Below are 24,999 nucleotides of genomic sequence, written 5' to 3' on the forward strand. Positions count from 1 at the left end.
TCTCCATCAAGACCTAACATCTGCAGGACTGTTAGCTGAGGAAGGAGTGAGCCTGCCTACTTTGTTGGTTTTGTTTCCTTTCTGTGGCTCAGAGGCACCCATTACATTCTCTATGTATTAGGGTCCCATTTTTTGTCTTGACACCAACTGGAGTTGGGAACTGTGTTTTACTCCTTTGGTTTTGTTTGTTTTTAACCTGGGATGTATTTAAGCCTCTCACTCACCTGGGGCAGAACTCCCAGCTTCTGCCTGAGGAGCTGATGCTGCAGGATAGAATCCTCCTGGAGAAAGGAGGTCCTCGGTCCTACCTGGAGGGGAGGCGCCTGCCTGCAGACAAGCAGAGGGGCTCAGGGGCCTCCAAGACAGGCAATCTGTGGGACGCTGACCAGAGGTGGCTTCTGTGGTCACGTTCAATTCTAAGAGAAAAGGATTTAGAGCTTTGAGTCTCTGATTTAAAAATTCATTGATTCTCAGTGCAGTGGGACCTCTAAAAGCCCTTCTCTGCTCCCACCTCTCTCCCACCCGCCCCCTTCCTCCCTGCCCCGGGCCAGTGTAAGTGAGCAGGCAACCTGACTTTACTGTCTTCATGTGCCACATCCTGTTTTCAGATTAATGAGCTCATTTGGTGGAAATTTACCAAGGGAAATAGTTTAATTTTGGAAAGTACCAAAAACTTATCTGTAGTCACTCGACTTATTTTTGGGGGGTCTTGAAATAGAGGGGGCATCACCAGGGGACCTCTGAGCACCTCAGCAAGTGGCGAGCCTGCAGAAATCGAAAGCAGAGCCCAGTGAGGCTTAACCTGACTCAGAAGGGAATCGAAACCCTTTGGAGAGACCACTCATCTCTACCCAGTAAAAAAAAAAATTTTTTTCCCCAAAAATAAGTTTAAGAAGAAAAATAGTCCATCTGGCTAAGGCCTAAGATCTGGTGGTATGAACCTGGGGCCATGATTGGGGAACAAGAAAGCACACACAGGGAAGTAGGGAATGTTTGAGCCTCAGCAGTCCCACTCACATCCATAACCTGCTCTGCTTGTTCTACAAAGCACCAAAAGCTTTCCATTCTCCAGTTTTGCCCCAATCCTTCAGCTGTCAGGCTCTTGACATTGAAGTTGCCTGCTAGCCTTGTAGCCTTTTGAGCTTGTGACTCCTGCAAGGAACTAAGGACTGAGTGGCTAGGAGGACTATGGAAAATTAAAGTTTGGTGAGCCATTCTGCATTGAAGATGGTAGAGCACGTGTGACAAGGCCCGTAAGTGTCTGAGCACCTCCTGGCCTGCCCTGTTTCCTAGAGGAGAGATTTTTCATCCCTTCTGAGATGCAGAAGAGAAAAATGGTGAAAACTGACAAGGCGCTGACAGTTCAGTACTGGAATGAAAGGAATTGTGTCTTCCTTCTCTGCCCCCATCTGAAATCCATAGTGATATTTTGGAGGACATATTTCTATTTTGGAATGAGCACTGGACTAGGAGTCAGGATACTTGTGCTCTTTTTTTTCTCCCTGCCACTAAAGTATTTGGGGGCGGTAGATAAATAGATGAATGCTTAAGCAATAATTCAAGAAATAATAGTCCATAGTTTTTTTGTTTTTGTTTGTTTGTTTTTTAGTGGAAAATGACCTTAAAGATCATAGAATGCATTGGGTTTTTTCAAAATTTGTATTAGCTGTGGGACTGTGTCTTCAAATGCTTTTTCACATAGAGCCCAAACGTACAAACCCGCTAGAAGCAAGGATTTTCTGTTAAGCGGAGCAGGCAGCTGGGAGCCTGTGCGCTGGGCTTCTCTCCTCCCTGTCCGGGCCTCTAGGCTCTAGGGACACGGTTAAAAAAATCATGGCTCTAATGAGATGCTCCCAGGTCCCAGAGGTGGAAACTGGGATTCTCTCCTGGGCTGGCTTGCCTCTAGTGTCCCAGCCGTTCAACCTTTTCTTCAATAACTGTGACTTTCCATGTGTTATAGTCCAGATGGGCATTGGAGGAGGGAAAGATTACATTGGCCTGGGTCATTAGCCTTCCAGGTGGTGAGGGGGCAGGACCAGATTGGAGCCTAAGCATCTAGAGGATTGAGGTCAGTGGTCATGGTAAAAATAACAGTGACAGTAATAGTGGCTACACTTTAACATCAGTCACAGTGACACTGCTCTAATCGGAGCACATCACATGCCTTCCTCCATTTATTAAGATCATCAAGAAGAGATGAGAAAACTGTTTTTCTCCTTTCCAAAAGCCAGGCCCCAGATTATAGCAGTAAATGAGGCAGACCGAGCTCCTGTTCTCATGACAGCTGCCTCCTAGATATGAATGCACCAGCTGAGCATATCCAGTCAGCTAATGCCAGCCATTTGGGCTGCTTCTGTTTGTCAGCAACCCTTAAAACGTGGAGCCCATAATGGGCTACTACTTCCTCTACTCATAAATACCAAACATTCCTCGTTTTGCCTCTATAGTCCTTCTTTTCATTGTCAGCTGCAGGCTTTGTCCCTGTCATACTCACAGCTTGTGTTTAGTGAAAACAATTAGTGAACAGCTTTCCTGCTAGCATCATCTAAACCTCCTCTGTCAACTTCTGGTTCCTGAACCAGGAAATTTAATTAAACATATGATTACATGTTATCAGTCACCTAGTAGATTAGAAGACCGAATTGTCCTGGGTTCCTCAACCCAAATTCAATACCTCCCCATGGTAACTCACACACAGCTGATACCAGCAATAAAACAAAGAAGTATACCAAATGATCTTGTAAAAACTGTAGCCTATAGAACACCTTCTCCGCTTCGGTGTGATGATTTAAAATGTCCCAAGTTTCCTTCTGTTAATCTCCATCTGGTTCTTACTATACTTATTATAACTGGCAATTTCTAAACTGTGCCTGTTTACAACTAGTTTTCTGCCCCACTAGACTATGTGAATTATATGAATATGAGAAATTAACTTAATTAAAGGTGTTAAAGTAAAGCTGTGTCCGATTTCTTCATTGTTCTTTCCCCTGACTTAGCACAAAGGATGCTGTCAATAAACATTTGTTCAGTGAATGACTAATACTCAAGACACTATCCATAATCATTTTTACTTAAGGTAATAATCGTTAATGATGATTTCACCATCATCACAAAATGTTTATTAAGTACCTTTGGCCTGGCCCTTTTCAGGGTGTTGTGAAGTTAGAAGTAGCATTCTAACAAAAATTTGAAAAGAAATCTGGGGTTCTTTTTTGAAGGGAGTTTCTATGTCTGGTGATTTTCCCTATCTCAGTAGATTTCCAGATTTTAAGGAAAGAAACAAAGCACCTCAGAAGTTTTTTGAATTGTAGGCTCCAGACCTGTCCCTAGGGGTTTTCCAATTATTTGTGGGGCTGGCCACTTTGAAAGTGCCATGGGGATTCCACTTTGTGATGGAGGTACCAATGACACTTACGGGGATGGTAAAGTGGTCCAGGTAAAGAGCTTGGCAGATGGACCCTTTGATAAAGACAAGCTCTTAAGAGGCCAATAATGAGGAAGGCAGACAACTTTGGGTCAATGCTGGTCAACCTGCTGCTTCTCTTTGCCATCTCTGGCCACTTGTGTGCCTTGTTCTAAAAGTTTGCTTTTGCTACGTGTCAAATTCCTTCTTTCATGGACTCTGGCAATAAAGACTCTTCTTATTTATTTATTTATTTAATTTTTTTTGCAGTACGCGGGCCTCTCACTGTTGTGGCCTCTCCCGTTGCGGAGCACAGGCTCTGGACGCGCAGGCTCAGCGGCCATGGCTCACAGGCCCAGCCGCTCCGCGGCAAGTGGGATCTTCCCGGACCAGGGCACGAACCCGTGTCCCCTGCATCGGCAGGCGGACTCTCAGCCACTGTGCCACCAGGGAAGCCCTAAAGACTCTTCTGAAGGTGGGTGCCTGGACCTCCAATGCCTTTTACTGGGTTACAGAATTATTGCTCTTCCTTCACACTTACATTTGTGAGGTTGGGTTTCCCGGGCTCTTTGCTGGATCAGATCAAGAATATCTTGATGTTCTAGCCCCAAAGCAGTTGATATCTGCCTGAGGAGCAATGTATCCTGGGGGTCCTCCTCTCCCTCTGTCCTGAGGACTCAGCCTGAGAGAGAAAAATCAGTGAGTGAACAGAGCCCTTACTCAGGAATCAAGAGATCTGCCTCTGACATTGACTTCAGGACTGTGGGGAAAGTCCATCCCATCCTTGGGCCTCCTTTTTCCCATCTGCAAAGTGGGGGAATGACCTCAGAACAATCCTTCAGGGCAAATTCTTTAACCATTCAAACCCTGGTGCTGGGGAAGGGGTACAACTCTCCTACCTGTTGAGGGGCTGCTCTCCTCACCTGGACCAGGAACCCCTATAATGGATGCTGGAAGCTTCCACTAGATGCCTGGTCTTTTTGGACTCCAGACTTTTTTTTTCAAGAAAAAGCAATGAGAAAAACCTCCTCTGATGGATTTTTTTCAGCGCTCAAGCCAGATGAATTCCCAGCACAAGCCAAGACTTGGGAGCAAGTATGTGGGGCAGGGAGTAAGAGGCTAAGAACCAAAGGGCTGCAGCCTGTGTTCCCTCAAAGAATACCCAAGCTGGGGGCTGGGGTTGTGAACGTGGGATTGATGTTTGTTCATCTCTTCTGAGCTTCTTGTCTAAAAAGGGGAAACGGGGACTCAGATTGGGGAAAGAGCTTGCACTGTAAATCAGAGGTCCAGAGGCAGCTTCTTCTATGTTCTGGTGTCTTTTGACCCCAAATGTCTCAATAATACCCCTGTCCTTTCTTGTTCCTGCATTCATTTCTTCTTGGACATCTCTCCACAAGACTGAGTTTCCTGAGAGCCAGGGAGCAGGGTGTATTCATCTTTGTAGTCCCCTCGTACCCAGCGTACATCTCGGACACTAGTAAGTATCTATTAAGAGAGACTTATTTGCCATCTTAAGAGGATCCAGGAATATTAGGAAAACATCCATCCTACCTTTCACATCTGTGGGTTCCCAAAATGTGTTTAACAGTTATATTTTTAGCTTCTACCATGAGGCTATTTGCTCATTTTTAGAAGAACCATAGTATAGACATCTAGAAAAATTTTCTTTTTCTGGGAGATCATTGCCTTAATCATTTTGGAGCTAGGATGCAGGTATTTTTAAAATGCAAAATCAAATACACAAGAAAAGTTAGTCTGTCTGGCTGCCATCCTTGGTTGCTATCTTCTGTAACCAGCATCCAGCTACACAGCCAGAGAGCCTTGGGGAGGGCCCACAGTGGTCTCCATCCCCTCTGATTGCTGAAACCAGAGCTGCCTGGGGAGGCCAGGGCTCTGGCATCAGTCCCTGCCTGGTCCTGCTTCTCTGTTCACAGAGAATGTGTTTGCACATGAGCTCTCCCAAGCCACCTTGGAGTCCCTCCAAGGATAGGCCTGGAAGCTGGCCAGGAGGGAGGGTGCTCCTGGAAAGGACACATCTCTGGGAAGCAGAGACCGTGGCATACAGGCACACACATGCAAATACTTGCAGGATGGCCACATCTTCCAAGGTTTCAAGAGAACCTGGAAATCTGGATTTTTATGTGCAGTGTCTTGATTTTTAGAACGCTCCAAAAAACAAACCCTAACCAAATGAGCACCCCCACAAACTGTGTCTGAGGGCCACGATTTACAACCTCTGGTAGAGCCTGGCATGTCACATACATGACCTAAGCAGGTGAGCTAATGCCCTGCACGTAGCTCACTGGGACTACATACACCATATATGCTTATCCAGGGTTAGACCTTGTGTGCACCTGATAGAGACCAGTCATCAAATATTTACACACGCTTGCTATCTCCTAGGATGTCCTTTTAATATTTTCACTTTCCAGCTAAGGAGACTGAGTATCAGGGATCTCCAGGGTCATGTAGCTGGTGGGTGGCTGGACTCACATCCCAGGCTGCCTGGCCACAAAGCCAGCATTTGCCCTCCACTCACCTCCGGCATGCCTGCACTCTGAACTGAAATGTCTGCTACTCTGCATCTCTCAGTAAACTCAGTTCCCTGAGTTCAGGGGCTGTGTTTCATTTGCTGTTGCATCCCCATCACCTAAAAGAATATAGAAGGTGCTCAATAAATACCTGTGGGATTGCCCACAGACACACAAACACACATACAGATGTAAACCCACACAGTCACGTAACTCCACGCCAAGAACCGCCCAGGAACATCCCAACTCTCAAGCTCCCACAGGCACACGCCCACCCCCATCTCCCACCTCCCACAGCATCCCAAGCCAGGCCTCCCCAGCTCCCCCTGCCAGCCTTGCCCAAAGCCTTCACAAATTGTTTCCCGGAAATCTTGAGGCGGCTGTGGTGTTCTTTTTCCCTAACTCAGGAGACAACTCAGCAGTTTTGTTTTTCAAAGTCTGGGACTCATAAACCTGGAATCCTTTCTTCGTTTTTTTCACTAGAATTTTCCTTGGCCGGGTGCCTTTCCCCAGGGCGGTGGCCAGGAGGTCACACTCAGAGCGCCCTCTGCTGGGCACCGTCCTCCCGACCTAGTGGGCAGTTGCAGAGGGGAAGGGACACAACTGCTTTACAGATGGGGAAACTGAGTCAGGCGGTGGTACTGGGGAGAGGTTGGGGGGTGTGGGCTCATTCCAAGTGTGTGCCAATGTGCACTACTACTAAGTGGTTTTGTGATTTTTTGTGTGTGATTTTTTTTTTTTGATTGTTGAAAATAATAAAAGAAGAAATAGCTCCCAGAGCTCAGACATGGCAGAGAAAGGCCCTCTGTTCTCCCCGGGACCTCTTGTGGGACAGATGGCAGAGGTTTGGAAACTTCGTCAGATTCAACTTTATCCTTGAATCCCCACCACATTTACTAGGCAAAGAAACTGAGACATAGAGAGATGCTGGGGGAAGAAGGAGGGAGAATATTTATTGAGCATCTGCTATGTGCTAGCTATGATCACAAACTCTCATTTAATCTTCACAGCAACCTTGTGAGGTAGATGACTTTATTTCCATTTTACAGATTAAGACATAGAAGCTGAGTGAGGTCTCAAGATCAGAAAAGAAGGGGAGAGCTGGGATTGAATCCAAACCTGCTGTTTTCTTGGCTTTGCTACCTCCTGGATTTTTCCCATTTGGCTCCAGTGGGCCCAGGGCGGAGCCTTTGTGGCTGGGCTCATAAAGGCAAGGTTTCCATAGCCCTCCTGCTTAGAAAGGGAAGCCCCTCTCCTCAGCCTCTTCCAGAGGGCAGCCCCTTCCAGGGGACCATGGGGAGATGGGACGAACAGCCCCATCAGGCTTGAAGCTGAGGGTCCCATAGCTTGGAGGAGGGTCCTGGCAGCTGTGCCAAGGCCCCTTAGCTAACAGTAAAAACAGGATTGGATGTCTTTATAAGCTGAAGTTGTGAGAGGTTCCAAAGGGCAAGGGTTTTCCTGGAAAAGAAAGCAGGTCCTGGAAGGTCTTTGTTTTGTTTTTCTTCTTAATGGGGCCCTGGTTAATGACTCAAGGAAATGAAGAACACATTTCACCAAGAATTAGTCACTGCCCTCCCCAGCCCTCCATCCTGCTACCCTTTCCAAACCTTAAAAACTTCTCACTTCCTGCAGGAAAAAATCCAAACCCCTGGTGTTGTTCATCTTTGGCCTGGCTTAGCCTTATCTTCTACACGTCTCATTGAAATAAGCCACCCAGGGGTCTCTGTACACAGCTCCCTCTGTTCCCATGCTGGGCATTTGCTCTCATTATTACCTCTCTCTGAAAAGACTTCATTTCAGCTTGTCCAATTCTTAGTCATTCTTCAAGACCCAGCTCAGAACTTGCCTTCTCCGTGGAGCATTCTCCACTGTGCCCAAAAGGAACCATCCTGCCTTGTGCTGATGGATGCAGGTGTTAGTCTCCCTAACAGATTGAGACCCTTGAGAAACAGCATTGGATTCATCATTGATCCCCCTATATGGGCACACATGCATGCATGTGCGTGTGCGTGTGTGTGTGTGTGTGTGTGCGCGCGCACCCTTTATACCACCTGGCAGTAGCGTGCTATAGAAAGATCCCGAGACCCTCTGCTCTGTCATTAGGAGATTAGGGTTGAATAAAGATTGAATGTGTTGGAGAGAGCTGCTGTGCTTCCCCCTTCTCAAACCAAGAGAAAAGAACTTCATGGAGTCTACTTAGAGAGCATAATTCGTGTCTACGGTGGTTCGAGATGGGGAGACATAGTAGACTTTCATCTGACAGCCACCAGAGAAACCGAAAGATCGAGAGATGGGTGTCATCTTAGACAAATAAGACAAGGAAGAGATAGCACTGCTCAGATCAGCCTGAACTCCCAAAGCTGGTTTGTGCAAAGGATGCTGTTCCCATGGACGAGAAGTGGGCCACACACTGGAAGAACTGATGTGAAGGCCTCTTCGGTCTGTCCAACAGGGGGACAAACTGAAGGTACCGCTGGATTCCTAGGGCTGCAGAAGGGGTTACCAATGGGATACAAGGTAATGTGATGCTTGTGTAAGGGTGAGAGGTCCTCAGAGCTTGGGAGCAGTGTCTGAAAATTCCATAGATGTGCCCACACAGAAGTAAGCTTTAAAGCCATCTTACGACAGTGCTGTTGAGTAAGAGTTCTCCTGCTCCCCTTTATTGTCTCCTCACTACCAACCGCTTAGCCCTGGAGAGGTCAGAGGCCACAGTTAGCAAACTGGGGAGGGCAGTCTGGGGAAGGAAAAGCAGCTGTCCATGCCCCCATTTCCAGCTATAGGGGTTCCACCTGCAGCAAGCCCTGGTTGGGAAAAAAGATTGAACTTTAAATCAAGTTTGGATTTTGCTTTTTTTCTTGGGCCGTGCTGTGCGGCATGTGGGATTTTACGCCAATCAGGGATGGAACCCCGTGCCCCCTGTAGTTGGAGCGAAGAGCCTTAACCATTGGACTGCCAGGGAAGTCCCTGGATTTTGCTTTTGTATGGGACCGATTTATAAAATAAAATTTGTTTGGTGACTGAAGTGGTCACAGGAGTTTTTATGTCCTGAGAATGATCAGATGATCAGAAAAGTCATAGGAAGCTTGAGTTTTCATCAAAGGTCAGAAAAAGGGCTTCTCTCCCTTTCCTCTGAAAAAATTTTTAGAGGGGGGTGGGAGACAAAGTAAAGTTGATTTATGATTATACACTTCAAGTCTTATTTACTCAGCGTATTGATTATATTTGCTATTGTAAAATGGGTTGTTGTCTTCCATCATATTTTTCTAATTTGTGCTATTTGCTTCGATCACTTCTTCCGAAGTAATTAAGTACCTGTGCTCCCCTCAGCTAAAGCCACTTAACCATCCCCCGAATGTTCAGCTGTGCTTCAGGCTTCAGGTCCCTACCTTGCGGGGATTTGAAGGAGCCTCACATGCACAGGTCGAGGGACTCAATATCCATGTGCCTTTACTGCTAGTTCCTGTGTGAATCAAATTCTTCACATGGCTGGCTTCTCTCATGTGGCTGTGTTCTTCACTCTGTGTGCCTCTGTCTCTGCGTCTAAATGTCCCTCTTCTTATAAGGACACCAGTCACATTAGAGTAAGGACCCACCCTACTCCAGTATGACTTCATCCTACCTTGACTAATTACACCTGCAACCACCCTATTTCCAAAGAAGGGCACATTCTGAGACGCTGGGGGGTAGGATTTCAACATACCTTTTAGGGGGAACACAGTTCAAACCATAACATCTTCCTTTCTTATTTTCCTAAACTTGCAACTTCTCCTGCTTTCCCCAGCCATATAAATGGCACCTGCAGCAGCTCGAGCCAAGAATCCATGAGTAAACCTTGAGTCCTTTGTCTTCATCACCCCCATCCCAATTCCTTCAGCAAGACCTTTCAGCCCTACCTCCAAAAATATCCTGAATCCATTCACGTCTCTTCGTCTCCATTTCTACCATTCTAGTTCAAGCTACAATTACTTCTTGCCAAGACAGCTGCAATAGCTCCCAACTGGTCTCCCTGCCCCTTTCTTATCTATAATGTGGTCTCACCTGCCTTGCTTAGTACTCCCTACTGAATCAAATCTAGACATTTCATCCATGCTTACAAAACCCTATTAATCTGGCCCCTCCCACTCCTCCGACCTCATTTTCCATCACTTGCTTTCTTTGATCTAGCCGCATCAGCCTGCTTGCAGTTTCCTGAACCACTGGCCTCCCCTCTGGAATGCTCTCCTCTGGGCCTTGGTATGGCTGCCCCTTCTTGCCTGAGCATCTCGGCTTAAATGTCATGTTATTTAGTGACATCTGAGAGACCTTCCCTGACCACCCCATCAAGAGCAGTCACCCAGTTATTCTCAGTTGCAGACCTTTATTTTAATTCCCTGCAGATAATTTAGTAAATAGATTATTTTTCTCATTTATGTAGATATTTATCGTCTTTCTGCCCATAATCCCTAGGAGAGCAGGGACCTTGTTTATCTTGATTACACCATCTAGAACTATGCCTGGCATATAGAAGGAACTCAGTAAATATTTACTGAATAAATCATTAATCCTGCACAGAAGATCTTTGTGTATGAACTTCCCTGCCCCCTCTGCTTTTGGGAATTTATATAAATAACCCATCAGGAGGAGGATTACCGGATCAAGGGATATAAACATATTTTGGCTCTTGAAATGTATTGTCAAATAGGTTTGCAAAGATGTTAGGTCAGTTTTCATCTGTTAGGCAACCTTCTGAATCCCCCGTGCCAAGGTAGTGATTTCTGGTATGTGGGGGAGGGAGGTGGGGAGGGCATGTGCTAGAAATGGCAGGGGAGGAGGTGCAGGTCAGAGCTGCTGCCTCTGGTGGGTCAGGGCCCGCAGCAGCAGCAGCAGTAGTGACTAGCCAGCTCAGCAGGGCCCTCATCCAGCGCCTGGCCTGTCTGGAGGGGCAACAGCCTGGTCTTCCAGGCCTGCCTGAGGCAGACAGGGCCTTCTGTTGCATGAACTTGGGTCTGGCTATAGGAGCCAAGGTGGGCAGAAGAGAGCAGTGCCCCTGCTCTTCAGCAGGGAGGCCATCCTGGAGGTGGTGTTGGGAAGTGGTGAGGGGGTGGGAAGCTGAGGATGCAAAGTGGGGCTTGGACCCGGTTCTGGAGGCCCCTTTGCAGAGGCTGTTTCTGGACTGAAGCTTTCCTGCTTAAGACATGGAACACTGGGCGATATGAGTACCTCCATACATAAACCAACAGGAACAGAGAGACCTGTCTTATGCACTTCCACACACAGCCAGGCCCATGCAGCAGCGTCCTGCCCCCGTCTTGTAGAACCACTACAAGAGCTAAAACAGCAGCTGTATGTAAGGTGCTTGGAATATGGCACGTGACGGGCATCATTCAAGTGTGGGCCATTATCAGTCCTCGCCCATATTCCTCATGGGACTATAAGCTTCCTGAGGGCAGAGGCCAAATTTGAGGTGGAATTAGTGCTAGTGAGTCAGGCTGCCTGAGTTCTAAATCCCGGCTCCACCCCTTATTAGCTGAGTTACTTGGGTAAGTGACTTGTGTTCCTCAGTTTATTCCTCTGTACGAAACTCATGGGGTTGTTTTGTGGATTAACTGAGCCGATGAACGTAAAGAACATATCACAGTGCCTAACATGTAGCCAGCACTTGGTAAGTGAAAGGATAAATTGATGCCCAGACCTGCTCGGGCCACATTCTACAAAGGCAATTTCGTTTTCTTTTAGCACCTCCTACCCCCTCTTTTTTTCTTAAGACCTCTTTCTCTTTGCTGCCCTGTGTTTCTCTTGTCCCCAGAATTCCTCAGTCTTTTCTGCGACCCATTCCTGAAAGGCCTTGTGCACGACTCTCAACTGAAGTGTTGGCTATTAAAGGGTTGCTTCCCTTTATGTGAGAATCCCTGACTTTATAGAACAATCTAGAGCCTTGTTAGGTCCAATAACCAGCAACATAGGCATCACCTGGGAGATGCAGAATCTCTGGCCACCCCAGACCAATAGAATCAGAGCCTGCATTTTCACAAGCTCTAACACAATACTTCTTAAATTTTAATGTGCCTATGCTTTTCCTGGAGATCTTTTTAGAGTATAGATTTCAGTGCTCCAATTCTAGAGTTTCTGATTCAGTAGGTCTGAGGTGGGGCCCGAGAATGTGCATTTCAGCACTTTGTGAAGCACTGCTCTAAGGCTGCCAGCCTACAGGGCCAAAGGAATGAAGCTTTAATAGAGAAATTTGAGGCACTAGGGGGAGATTGTTTTTTAAGATAGCGGACACTTTCCTAATCTTTTAAAACCACACCAGGCAGTCTCTGCCTGTGGTATCAGCACAAAGATGTTTTTGATTATTAATGCCATTTCCATATTTGTTCAAAATTCTACAGCTTAAGAATTCTTTCACTTGTTTGATCTGATTTCATCCTGCAACAACCCTGTATGTTGGGCCCAGAGAAGTTACTACCTCATTTCCAAAAGAAAGAACAGAGGCACAGGGAGCTGTGGGAGTTAGAGATCGCGGCCAGCTGGCCTACACAGGCTGCACTCCCTGAGTGGGCTCATAGGTGTTATTTCTAACCCTTACATCCCTTCGAGGCTGCTCATCCTACTCTCACTGGATAGAGAGGCAAACCGAGAGGCTGGACGAGCTTCAGGAACTTTCCCAAGGTCCCTAACCAGGGCACGTCTTACTTCTTCCCCTTGTCACTTCCCCATAGTAACCACTCCTTTGTCTGTGTCTGTCTTTTACACACACACACACACACACACACACACACACACAACTACAGCCAAAGAAGAATCACTCTTTCCAGGACAGGTCTGATTTCTCTCATCTCATCTGCTAGCAATGTTAGCCCTGGGCCCCACCCGCCAGGCTCTGGTCTCTGCCCGTCTGCCCCTAGGCCCAGCTGGTGGGAGCAGACACCAGGCACTAATATGGGGAAGAGGAGCTTGGCACTCTGGTTCCAGCCCTGATTCCCACATGGGACCCTTGGAGAGTCCCTGCTCTTTCCTGGCCTTTTTCCTCATCTGTGAAATGGGGAGAGTTTGATTAGATGATCTCTAGGGAATCTTTATCATCAGTATTTTATGATTCTATGTAGGAGGCTCACAAAGGAAAAAAACCTCAACTCTACTGGCAAATTAGAGTCTTTTGAGGGGAGGTAGGAGGACCTGTCAATTCAGAGTTTTACAAATTGTGTTATATCCACGTGGAAGATGATTTCAGGACACATTTTGCAAATCTATGAAATTTCTCTCTGATGCCACCTTCCTTCATTTTCCTACACCAACGCCAGTGCTCCCACTGCCCCAGTACCTGTCCCCAGAGCACTCGTCGGCCTCACTCTGCCTCACCTGTGGTCCTAGCACAGGGACAGCTTAGAGAGCATATAATGAACACGCTCATTGCTGAGGCCCAGGGAGGCGGAGACTTTGCTAGGATTACACGATGACCATGTTCCTACCCTTCCCGTGTGTGAGAAGGCGGTCAGCTCAGACGCTGAAGCATGGCTGCCAGAGCCCAAAAGATGCGCATTTGAGTTGTGGCCCTACTGCTCATGAAGGTATGAGACCTGGGGCAAATTACTGAGCCTCCCGGGGCCTCAGCTGCTTCCTTCCTGACAGTAAGGATGATGACAATCACCACAGGATGGGTGTGATATGTCAACAGAATACTCCACGAAATGCAACCAGCATGACGCCAGGCAAGAACTTTGTTGAATTCATCACTTAGCATGTGCCAGGGCTGTATTATTAACAACGGCAAGTTACACTTATCGTGCCAGGCCCTGTGCTCATCACTTTATGTGCATGACCTGTGTTATTTAAGTCTCACAGAAATCCTCTGAAGTGGGAATTATTTTCAGATGTGAAAATGGAGGTGTAAGGAAGGAAAAGAGATGTTTTCCTTTCTGTTAATGGCCTCTTAGAGTGGCAGGGACACTGGATGTCATTGGGGCCAACCTCCTACCTTGAGAGCTCCTGCAACATTCCTGGACAGTGGTAGTGATGGGGAACCTGGTCCCTCCTAGAGAGCCTAGTCTATCTTTGAACAGCTCTGGCTCTAAGGAAATGCTTCTTTGCAGGGAGCCCAAATTGATTTCCCTGTAACCTCCATCCACCTGTGTGGTGGAAAGAACACTGAGCTCAGAGTCAGAGGCCCTGGGCTCGTGTCCCAGCCCTTGCGCTGTGCAGAGCTGTGACCACTGGAAGCCGCTCCTCTGGGCCTGTTTTCCCAGGTCCTTCCTGGTTTGGACATTTGAGGATTATATAACTCATGATGGTGTACGTAATACACACATATCTGATTATAATGATGGAAACAGTGAAGGAGTGGACACCATGTTCCAAGGAATGGATCGGTTTCTGCCAACATGTCTGTCAGGGTGGGGACCCTGCCAACCAAGAAGAATCCAGAAGGTTCTTAGAAATGGAGTTCTCATCTTTAAACAAACCCCCGTCCCTTCCTCCCTCTTTCCCTCCCCTCTCCTCCCACCCGCCACCCTCTCTCCTTCATTTTTTCCTTTCTTCCTCCTGTCTTCCTTTCTTCCTTTCTTTCTGATTCAGAGGCATAAAGGGATATTTTAATCTCCAGTCAAAATTAAAGATCGTGCCCCTGGTGACACGTTTCTCACATCACACTAAACTCACAGAATCAGTCTGATTTCAGGAGTAGGGAAAACCTAGGCTGCAGGTTTTCCTCTTTGTATCTCTGAGAACCTCCCAGATTTGGCTGCTAAATTCCCAGCTCTGAGACAGAGGTTTTCAGTCATGAGGTCAATGTGTGCACTTGCAAGGGGCCTCTGAAATAGTATGCAGATTTGTCCATTGTGTGCACATATGTTTTTTTTTTTTAATTTTTTTTTTTTTGCGGCACCTCGCGGCATGTGGGATCTTTGTTTCCCAACCAGGGATTGAACCCGCGCCCCCTGCAGTGGAAGCACAGAGTCTTAACCACTGGACTGCCAGGGAAGTCCCAAGTATGCATTTTCTAGGAAGAAGGGTCTGTGAAAGGGGAGAGTAGCCCTTGACAGCTGGGAGCTAGACTGGGAGCTGGGCCTTAGTGTCCCTTGGTAGTGTCCCTTGGAGCTGGCCTGGTTCTCAGAGCCAGGCTGTGGTGTTCTCTGTGTCTGATGTCACAGAACATCGGCATCAGACAAAATGGATCAAGACCAAAAAAAAAAAAAAAAAGCTCCGTAATCATGTTTGAGCAGAGAATAAAACAAGAATATAATCTGAAATGCAAGAATGACCAAATATCCCCCTTTCCTGACTAATGTGAGGGACTGCTTCTTCTTTTCTTCCCAGTTAGATAAGAATGAACACACTCAATCATAGGATTACCTCTGCTTCCGACAGCATCCATCCCAGAGCAAAGCCCACTTCCCTGAACCCTCCCCAAATAATCCATCACAAGCCCAAATCCTATAACAAGTTCTTTCTAACATCCATTGAGTGAGAAGCTCCATAAACTCAACTTTGTTGAATTTCCATCAGCTTTTGTCTGGTTTACGGCAGTAACCTCCTAACTGGTCTGTTTTGACCCTTGCCTCATTGTCAGTGGAGTAGTAGCATGATCCTCCTAACAGGTAAGACAGACCATGTCACTGCTCTGCTCCGAACCTTGCAGTGACTCCCCTCTCCCTCTGAGTAAAACCAGCACCCTGTCCGTGACCTGCACAATCTTGTCCTTGTGACCTCTCTGACCTTGTCTCCACCTACTTCCCCTCTGCTCAGTCTGCACCTGCTACGCCAGCCTTCCTGCTCTTCCTGGAACATACCAGGCGTTCTCCTGTTTTCATCTCGGGCACTAGGTGCTCCCTCTGCCTGGAACACTCACCCCCCAGATCACCACATGGCTCACTCTTTTACCACCTTCAAGTCTTTGCTCGAGTCTCACTTCTCACTGAAGCCCACCTTGACCTGACCGCTCTGTTAGGCTGCAACCCCTCTCTCCACCACTCCCAATCTCCCCTAGTCTGCTCTGCTTTTTCTTTTTCCCACAGCTCTTATGACCTGCCAACATTCAAGGTCAATCCCCTAATTATTGACTTTATTATTTACCGCACGTCTCCAGCTGCTGGAATCTAAGTTCCACAAGGGCAAGGATCTAGGTACCAAGCTCCTAGAACTGGGCCTGACCTGCGATGACCCATCAGTACATATTTGTTGGGTGTTGCTGAATAAATGAGCATCACAGGGGCTGGAAAGTAAACTGGGGCATGACTTTGGCTTAGAACCCCTCTCTGAGAAATAAGGAGTCAAGCTCCCTGCTTTAAGCTTGGCTGGTTCTCAATTCCACATATTTTCTTAAGACAGGGTTTCCTAAACTTCAAGTATGTACATGCCAACCTCATGATTTTTGCCCTAAGAACAACCTATACTTTTATTTACTTAAAAACTCCTTAAATAGACTTTTTGACAAATAAATTTATTTTCAAAGAGAATTTTATATCATGGCTTTGTTGTGCTCGTTGTATAGTTTTCTAATACATGTTAAAATAAGCATATAACTATTTACCACCTAAATTGTCTTGCTTACCCCCAGTGGAAACCTGCCTTGTGCTTTTTCCTTCAACCAGAAAGACCCTCCTGTGCCTCTCTACCTACCCAAATCCTGCTGTCCATCTCCAGGAAGCCTTTGGAAGCTCCTCCAACTCACATACTCATTCACGTCTCTGAGTTCCCTCCACATTTATAGGAAGAAATACATACCTAACATTTGGGTGCTTACATGCCACGTAGTCTTGTTTTCTGTTTCATAAGATTATAAAATTTCTTCTTGGAGCTCTAGATAAAAGAGGCATTAGACTGTTTCAACTCCCTTGTTTCACAGGCCATCAGAAAGGTGAAGAGGCTTGTCCCAAACCCCTGCCAGGGGCACAGCCACACTAGAACCCGGGTCTCCTGATGCCCCACACTCACTGGTGAATCCACAAACACTTGCTGAGTCCCTAGAATGTGTCTGGCATTGTGCCAGGAACAGGAGACAGTGCCAGTGGTGAAGAGAAAGGACCCAGACCTTGCCCACATGGAGCTCACAGGAGAGCCAGGAAGCGGCACACCAAAGAACTATACATGAGTAAGTAAATAATTGCAAGTGCCTTGGAAGAGAACTGCAGGGTTGAGGAGGGGCCCTGCTGTGTGGAGGGTCAGGAAAGCCTCACTAAGCAAGTATGTTTAAGTACTTAGGAGTTTGCTGAAGAGGAGCTAGTGGATTTCTCAGGGATCCAGGCTCACTCACAAAGGCCTGCTTTGATGTTTGGAAGCTCAGCTGCATTGTGGGTTAATTAGACCGCTGTGGCTGACCTATTTGAAACAGTGCTCAAGGAGAAGGCGATGTGATGGCTCAGAGACGCTGGTGCCTCGGGGGTGCTGCAGTGGTCCTACCCACCCTGCTTTCAGCAAGAAGGTGACAGGAGGCACTTCAGGCCTGCTCTAGAGGGGCCCTTCATCCCTCGCTGGCAGAGAGTTTGGGCATATTGGACACACTGGTTGTTTTTGCCAAGGGAGTGCCTACAATGTGAGTTTTGACATTAACAAAAATAAATCCTTAGTTCCTGGAAGTGGAAAATCTTAGTTTAACTTAGGAGGCACACTGCAGGGCCTTGTGTAGTTTCACCTAACTGGTAAGGGGCAGATTTTTCAAAAAGGGAATGCATTTTAGTCACTGTTACCGTTTCACCCAGAGTTTATGTTTCCTTGTAATATTTCAGTGGGGCTGGTTAAACTAAATCTAAGAAACTCCACCTGCATCCTGACTTGGTCTTAGGAAATTAAACCCGACGAGCAATAGGATGGGGCAGAGAGGTGGAAGAGGGATGTATTTAGACTGTGAGTGAGCCTTGGGGTTTGGTCTCCCACTCTGCCCCTTACTAGGCTGGGAAAATTGCTTCACTTTTCTGAGCCTCAAAGTCCTCATCTGTAAATGGGGATAATAATAATTTCTGTACCTCGTGAGATTCTGGATACATTAAATGGGAATGTATGTGAGAATTCTTCCATAGGGTCTCAAGTGCTGCAAAATGTCACTTAAAAATGAGCCTTCTGTTAGAAATCCTCATTTATAACCCCCCAGTGGAGGCTCAGAGACCTGGTTAGGACTCCTGATTCCCACTAGATTTCTCTTCATTAGGTTGCTTGCCTTCCAGGAGAACAAGTTCCAGGGGAAATGAGTATGTGCTGTGGGTGGGGAGGGGAGTAGAGGGGTCCCCATGAGGGTAAGGAGAGGGCAACAGGAGGGGAGGGGGCAACGGCAAGTCTCCTACCTTCTCAGGTTGCTGAGGGCTCTGAGGTGAGGCCTTCTCAGGTCTCCCGGGCTGCTTTCTCTACCTCTCTCAATTTGCCTGTCTTTGTGTGGTTGAAGCTGACCTAGCATAAAATAACACGCTTTTTCGCACATTTTGAAAGCAAAGGCAGGCTTTAATGATCAGTCTTCCGTTCCTTGGTATTTTCTTTCAAGCAAAGGCCATGTTTTTGTAAGATACTACATTTCAATGGGGCTATTCTTTCATCCCCAGCAAACATTCCTGAGTGGTAGGTTTTAGGAGGGTTCCAATTTATTGCTTCTGGTGTCCAATAACCTTGGAATGAGTGTCTGTCTCCATGCCCCCCAAGGACATGTTATTTCAGAGAGTTACTGCTCTTAAAATCGTTCTCTAATAAAAGCAAGTGTCCCTAATTCTAAGTAGAGTGAGCTCTCCAAATAAGACCAGCTGTGAACGCTCGAAAAAAAAAAAAAGGAAGAAACTTCAACAGGAGTCCATAGTGAAAACTGGATGCAGCTGACCTTCTTTAGGCGTTTTCACAGCCATTTAAAAAGATGTCTTCAGTAAACTCATCTAGATTCCCTAAAAATGCTTGGCAAGATGGACACCCGGTGTCTGTGGGCCAATATTCGATCCAGGTCAAGGAATCTAACGGGTAGATGTACCTGCCAAGAAATAATGCAAACAAAGCATTTGTGATGATGGCCACAGAGAGAGAAGAGCTGAATTCAGCTGAGGCCAGGCTGCTCAGGTGCCCAGGGATCAGGCTGCCGGCCAAACACTTCTGGACCCGTCTCTCCCCAGGAAGGTCCACAAAGCCCTGGGGATCATGAGCTGCTTGGGGCTCCCATGGTTAAAGGCAGGAACAGCATCTGTTTCAATGTCTATTTTTAAAAAACAGATAATAAAACGTGTATCCAAACACTGTCCTCTTTAAAACACAACAGCCTGAGAACATACTGAGGGAACACATGTGGTAAAGGGGGGTCAATGAGCACCCCCAGATCACTGTCAGACCTGAGCACTCAATTGGTTTATCCTCAGTGCGTCCTTAGCTACCCTGGTGGTTTTGAGGAGTTCTTTGTTTTAAACTCACATTATTTCATTTATGCTCCTAATGGTTTGCGTATTAAGAGCAGGGCACGTAAGAACACGCAGTGTGTTTAAGAATAAATTGCACTCCGTTTTGGAGGGAAGATCAGAGACTCCAAAATATTGGTGACTTACTTGAAATGGAAATTGTATTTTATCTGCAGGGCCTCTTTACCCATAATTAAGTACTGTTTTCCTTCTTCCAGGTCAGCGTTAACACAGGTTGTCTTTTTAATGAAGGTGATTTCAGAGTCTTTCTCAGCAGCAGCTTCTCCTGAGAGACACACAAGTAAGGTTATCACATTCTTGTCACAATGTCAAAATTATTAACTCTTTCGAGAATTCCAGTTCCTCACGGCTATTTATTATTCAGTGTAAATTTCTATTGACAGGCTAATGGTTATAGGCAATGTCCATGTGGTTAACACTTCGGACTCTGCAATATTATGACATAGTGTGAGTGTGTTTTGTGTTTGGTAATTGCAATCATTGTTGCTTTTGTTGTGGTCATCCATTTACAATGCTTGGTGTCAGTTTATTTATCTCTTGTAAAATAAAATACAGTGTGTGTGTGTGAAAAAAAAAAAAAAGAGACTTCAGACTCTGGGATTAGGCTCCGCAGGCTAAACCCCAGATCTTCCACTTCCTGGCTGTGTGACCCCAGACAAATGAAGCTCAGACCCCTCATCCAAAAAATGGGCATCACAGTAAAACCTACACTGCAGAACTGTTGTGAGATTAAATGGGTTACTATATGAAAAGTGCTTAGAACACAGTAAGCAATATATAAGCGCTTTTCACTATTACTCTTGTAGAACCAGGAATTAAAAGAACCTCTTTAGAGTTGAACAATATTAATCTCCATATGTTACACAGGAAAATAAAAAAGGATTTGGTAGCTGGCAATGGGCAACTTCGTAGAAAAGTGCAAGACATGCAAAAGACTAGAAAATTTTAAGGAGGATAACTTTGGGATTCCCACAGAACTAGTACATAGCCAGGAAGCTGGCTCCCTGCCTGGAATGCATTCCTCTTCGTGTTGGCCTGTTGAATGTCTACCCATCTTTAAACGCATCTTCAGTTCTCACAGTATCCAGTAAACATTCCCTGATGCTCTTTGTCAAAAGTATCTGTCTTCCCCTTACTCCATTATACTTGAATTTCTATCATAATGTTTCACTCCACATGCCTGATTCCTCTGCTAGGCTGGAAACTTTTTGAGTCCAGGACAGGGAATTCATTGCTATAAATTCAGGACTGATATCCAGTTATTAAACTCTGGCAGAGTCATACTAATTATTAAATCCTCGGGCTTCCCTGGTGGCACAGTGGTTAAGAATCTGCCTGCCAATGCAGGGGACACGGGTTTGAGCCCTGGTCCGGGAAGATCCCACATGCCACAGAGCAACTAAGCCCGTGCGCCACAACTACTGAGCCTGCGCACTAGAGCCGGTGAGCCACAACTACTGAGCCTGCGTGCCACAACTACTGAAGCCCGTGCACCTAGAGCCCATGCTCCACAAAGAGAAGCCACCGCACTGAGAAGCCCGTGTACCGCAATGAAGAGTAGCCCCACTCGCCACAACTAGAGAAAGCCCACGTATAGCAATGAAGACCCAATGCAGCCAAAAATAAAGAAAAACATTTTTTAAAATCCTGAAAAAATTCTGAACCTGTTGCTAAATAGCATATAATAGTAATGCATAAATGGTAAACTTTAATTAGTACTATAAATTCTAGGGTACTCATGTTAGTTCAAGCTAACGTTCTTAGGCTCTCCCGGTGACCATTATTACATGACTTCCTGTTGCAGCAACATCTAAACACCCTTCCCAGCACAATTTGCCAAGTCAGCCCCTGTCGTGGTAAGCAGTGTGGCTGCAGGGGGGCTTATTATTTTTTAAAACCTTTTGTTACGGGAAACTTCAAGCATGTTCAGAAGGGAGAATAATTAATTAACCTCAGTTTCAACAATCACTCATCTTTCTTTCATTTATACCCTCACCTACCCTATGCATCCTGTGCTTTAGGAGAAACACTAATCATAGCATAATAACATCATTATCCCTGAACCACATAGTTGCCCTTGATTCTAAGTAGTTTGGCTTTTATTTTGGTTTATTGTTAGTGAGCAGCAATTCTTTTGTAAATGGTAAGTGTGTGGTGTTTTAATATTTATATGAATTCAAAATCTATATATATTAAAAACTAACACCCAGAATGACTAGATAACAAAGTATGCAAAATTTTCTTAACATTTCCTTTTAACTATCATAAATATGAATCTTCTGAATTGACAGGAGAACAAAGAAGAAATGATATCAGTAAAGAACTGCAGGGATTTCCCTGGTGGCACAGTGGTTAAGAATCTGCCTGCCAATGCAGGGGACATGGATTCGAGCCCTGGTCCGGTAAGAGCCCACATGCTGCGGAGCGGCTAGGCCGGTGTGCCACAATTACTGAAGCCCGCATGCCTACAGCCCGTGTTCCACAGCAAGAGAGGCCACTGCAATGAGAAGCCTGCACACCGCGGCGAGGAGTGGGCCCCGCTTGCCATAGCTAGAGAAAGCCCTCATGCAGCAACGAAGACCCAAGGCAGCCAGAAATAAATTTATAAAAAAAGAGAACTGCAGGGACTTCCCTGGTGGCGCCAGTGGTTAAGAATCCACCTGCCAGTGCAGGGGACACGGGTTCAAATCCTGGTCCAGGAAGATCTCACATGCCACAGAGCAAGTAAGCCCGTGCACCACAACTACTGAGCCTGCGCTCTAGAGCCTGTGAGTCACAACTACTGAGCCTGTGTGCTGCAACTACTGAAGACATCGCTCCTAGAGCCCGTGGTCTGCAAGAAGAGAAGCCACCGCAATGAGAAGCCCGCGCAACGCAATGAAGAGTAGCCCCCGCTCTTCACAACTAGAGAAAGCCTGCACGCAGCAATGAAGACCCAATGCAGCCAAAAAAATTTAAAAAAAAACAAACAAAACTGCAGCTTGGGAATCTGATGCTGCAGAAAACTCAGAACACTCTGGAATGTCTTTTGATAGCAGGCAAGACTTGGTACAAAATAAGTAATTTGTACTTCTGGAATGAAAAGCACTTGATTATGTCAGTAACAATGGGAGTGGCTTATTATTGCTTATGATGTGAACGTTGTATGCAAAAACCGCTTGAAAATTGGGTTGTGAGAAGATCAAAGTGCTAAACGCTTACCTATTTTGTCAGAATGGCAATCGTGTTTCAAATAAGGAACACTTGTGATCATCAATGAGAAAAAAATAACATCACAAATCAACTTCATACAGTAAAACTTTGAAATAATAAAAATCAGAAAAAATGTTGTCAGAGTATTGATCAAGCAAAGAAAAATTTGGAAACTATCAGAATTTTAAACTCTAGTGTATGGTTAAAAATAATCAAACATTTTCAGAGTTGAAATGCTTGATAACATTTCAAAAAAACCAATGTAAACGTATTGCCTCAATTTAGATTTATGGTCCTACTTATTGCAAAATTTATATCTACTGAAATGAGAACACAGCTTTTTGAAAAATATAAATAAGGTAATAAAATAAAATTTCAATCATTATTGAGAAAATCAACTATTTAATATAACATGTGTTTTAAATAACTTAAAATGAAAAATTAGAGACTTTGAAGATGGCTTAATGGGTTTTGTTGAACTCAAGGTACTGGAAGGAACAACGGGACAGCATATCAAACTGTTTGAGAAAAAAGGTGTCAATGAGAAATATTTACATGAACACCTTATTGGTGCAAATGTAATGCCAGGGAGAAGTCTGGAGCTTCAGTAAAAATCCTGAAATTTCCAGCTGTTTCAGTTTGACTGAATCACCTATCAAGTGTCTCTGGATAATGCAATCAAAGACAAAAATCACTTTAGATATTGTTTTCATATATTTGATATTCACTACCACATAGCTAATATACACTAGACAGAATTAAGTAATAGTGTGAAGACCTCAAACAATTGCATTAATAAAAATTGGAAAAATATTGGGATTTTGACAGGCAGCCAGTAGTGCTAGAACTCCAAAGGCAGTTTATAAATCATATCAAGTCTGATAGATTCACTTTGACAGATATAGGAGTAAACATTTAGAAAGTGAATATATATGTGTTTTAGTGATTTGCCTATGATATTCTAGCAATTATGTCAATACTATCTTTATGTATTCAAGAAAAAAATGTTTCAGCTTTAATAAGCTGACAGATTAATGAATGAATGATAAAACTGATCGTAGAAAAATAAGTAAAGGAAATATGAAAATGAAGCAAGAGCTGTTACAAAATGAAGAATGACATGTCGTTTGATATAAAACAAAATAAAATATCAATTTAAGAGAAAAACTAATTGTATGAAAGTGTTTTTGCTTTTAGTGACAAGAGCAAAAAATATAATGAACTTTTAAGTTTTGTAAAACCTGTGAATTCTGAAACTTTGTCAGTGATGTTTGTAAAACTCTGAGGGTTGACGGGGAATAAAAATTAAGAAAATTAGGAAAATTAAGTATGACATTTCAGTAACTGTTTTTATAATTTAGCTGATAATAGAGATATATTAAATACATGAAAATGTTACATGGTATCATAAGGACTAGAAACATTTGAATGTAATTACTGCTAGTGCAGCAGCAACTGAGAAAGTGTTCAGTACCATGCACGATACTGCTGCTATTAGGAGAAATCACTTATTGAGGCTATAGGTCATGTAATGACTATCAGTAGACATGCAATTGGAAAAATTTGATGTGGTTCCTTGTTGTCAAATCAAAGCACAAACAGGGGCCCCCATCCGAGTGAGTGAGTCAAGCAAAATAACACTGACAGTTTCTTAAAAAAAAAAAAAAAAAAACAACTTATTTGGGATTAAACATGATTTAATGAATCATTTGTGTTACTATTTACATCATTACAAGCAGTTTCACAATATTTGTAGCTCAGTTTACTGAAAGAATAAAAGGGAACATATTTTAAAGTGTTTTATGTGTTATTTTACATATGAATTTATTTTTTGTATTGGTTACTAAAGCTCACTTATCCTATCAAAACTCACATGGCATCTGAGCTATTTTGCACTACATAGATGCTCCTAACTGGTTTCCCTGTTTCAACTCTTGTGCCCTCCAATAGAAACCAGGATGATTTTTAAAACCATACATCATAAAATGTTTCTTGCCTACCTAAAACCGTTTATTAGCTTCCCTTTGAACTTCTAGAATAAAATCCAAATTTCTCACCATGCCTTATAAACCCCTGTATGACCCAGCTCCTGCCCATCTGGTTCCCTCTACTCTGCCCTTTAAGAATGGCTAACTCCTAATATCATCTCCTAAAAGACGCCATCTGCTATCACTCCAAAGGAGCTTCCCCCATTAATTCCACATCTGTTTCAACTATAATACTTATGATTTATAATTGTTTGTTTGTCCATCTCCTTTTTTAAAAAACGTGTGTCCTCAAATAGAATATAAATTTTATGAAGGCAGGACCTATGGCTGTGTTATTCACATTGTATCCTCTGTGTCTAATATAATGCCTGCCACATAGTAAGGACTAAGTATTTGTTGAATGAAAGAATGAATGAATGAATTCTTACCAGCTTTGTAGATATCCAGGAGGGTTGTGGTATACTTGACAAAAGCATTTTCTTCAGTGATGGCTATGATCTTAACTTTATAAGCTGGTTAAAAAAAACACACAC

The 24,999-nt window shown here is 44.7% G+C and overlaps 1 protein-coding gene across 1 annotated transcript in view; it reads right to left on the minus strand.

The window, feature by feature from the left end:
- Positions 1-18,318: 18,318 nt before the first annotated feature.
- C5 (complement C5) overlaps positions 18,319-24,999 on the minus strand; it is a 77,865-nt gene continuing 71,184 nt past the window's right edge. The window contains exons 39-41 of the mRNA XM_029202667.1: positions 24,895-24,978; positions 19,413-19,551; positions 18,319-18,850 (exon numbers count right to left, since the gene is read on the minus strand). Coding sequence (XP_029058500.1) covers positions 18,712-18,850; positions 19,413-19,551; positions 24,895-24,978 — 362 coding nt within the window. The 3' untranslated portion in view covers positions 18,319-18,711. The remainder of the gene's footprint in view (positions 18,851-19,412; positions 19,552-24,894; positions 24,979-24,999) is intronic.

Source organism: Monodon monoceros, unplaced genomic scaffold, assembly GCF_005190385.1.
Source record: "Monodon monoceros isolate NGI ecotype Baffin Bay Population unplaced genomic scaffold, NGI_Narwhal_1 Super_Scaffold_5, whole genome shotgun sequence".
Lineage (NCBI taxonomy): Eukaryota > Metazoa > Chordata > Mammalia > Artiodactyla > Monodontidae > Monodon > Monodon monoceros.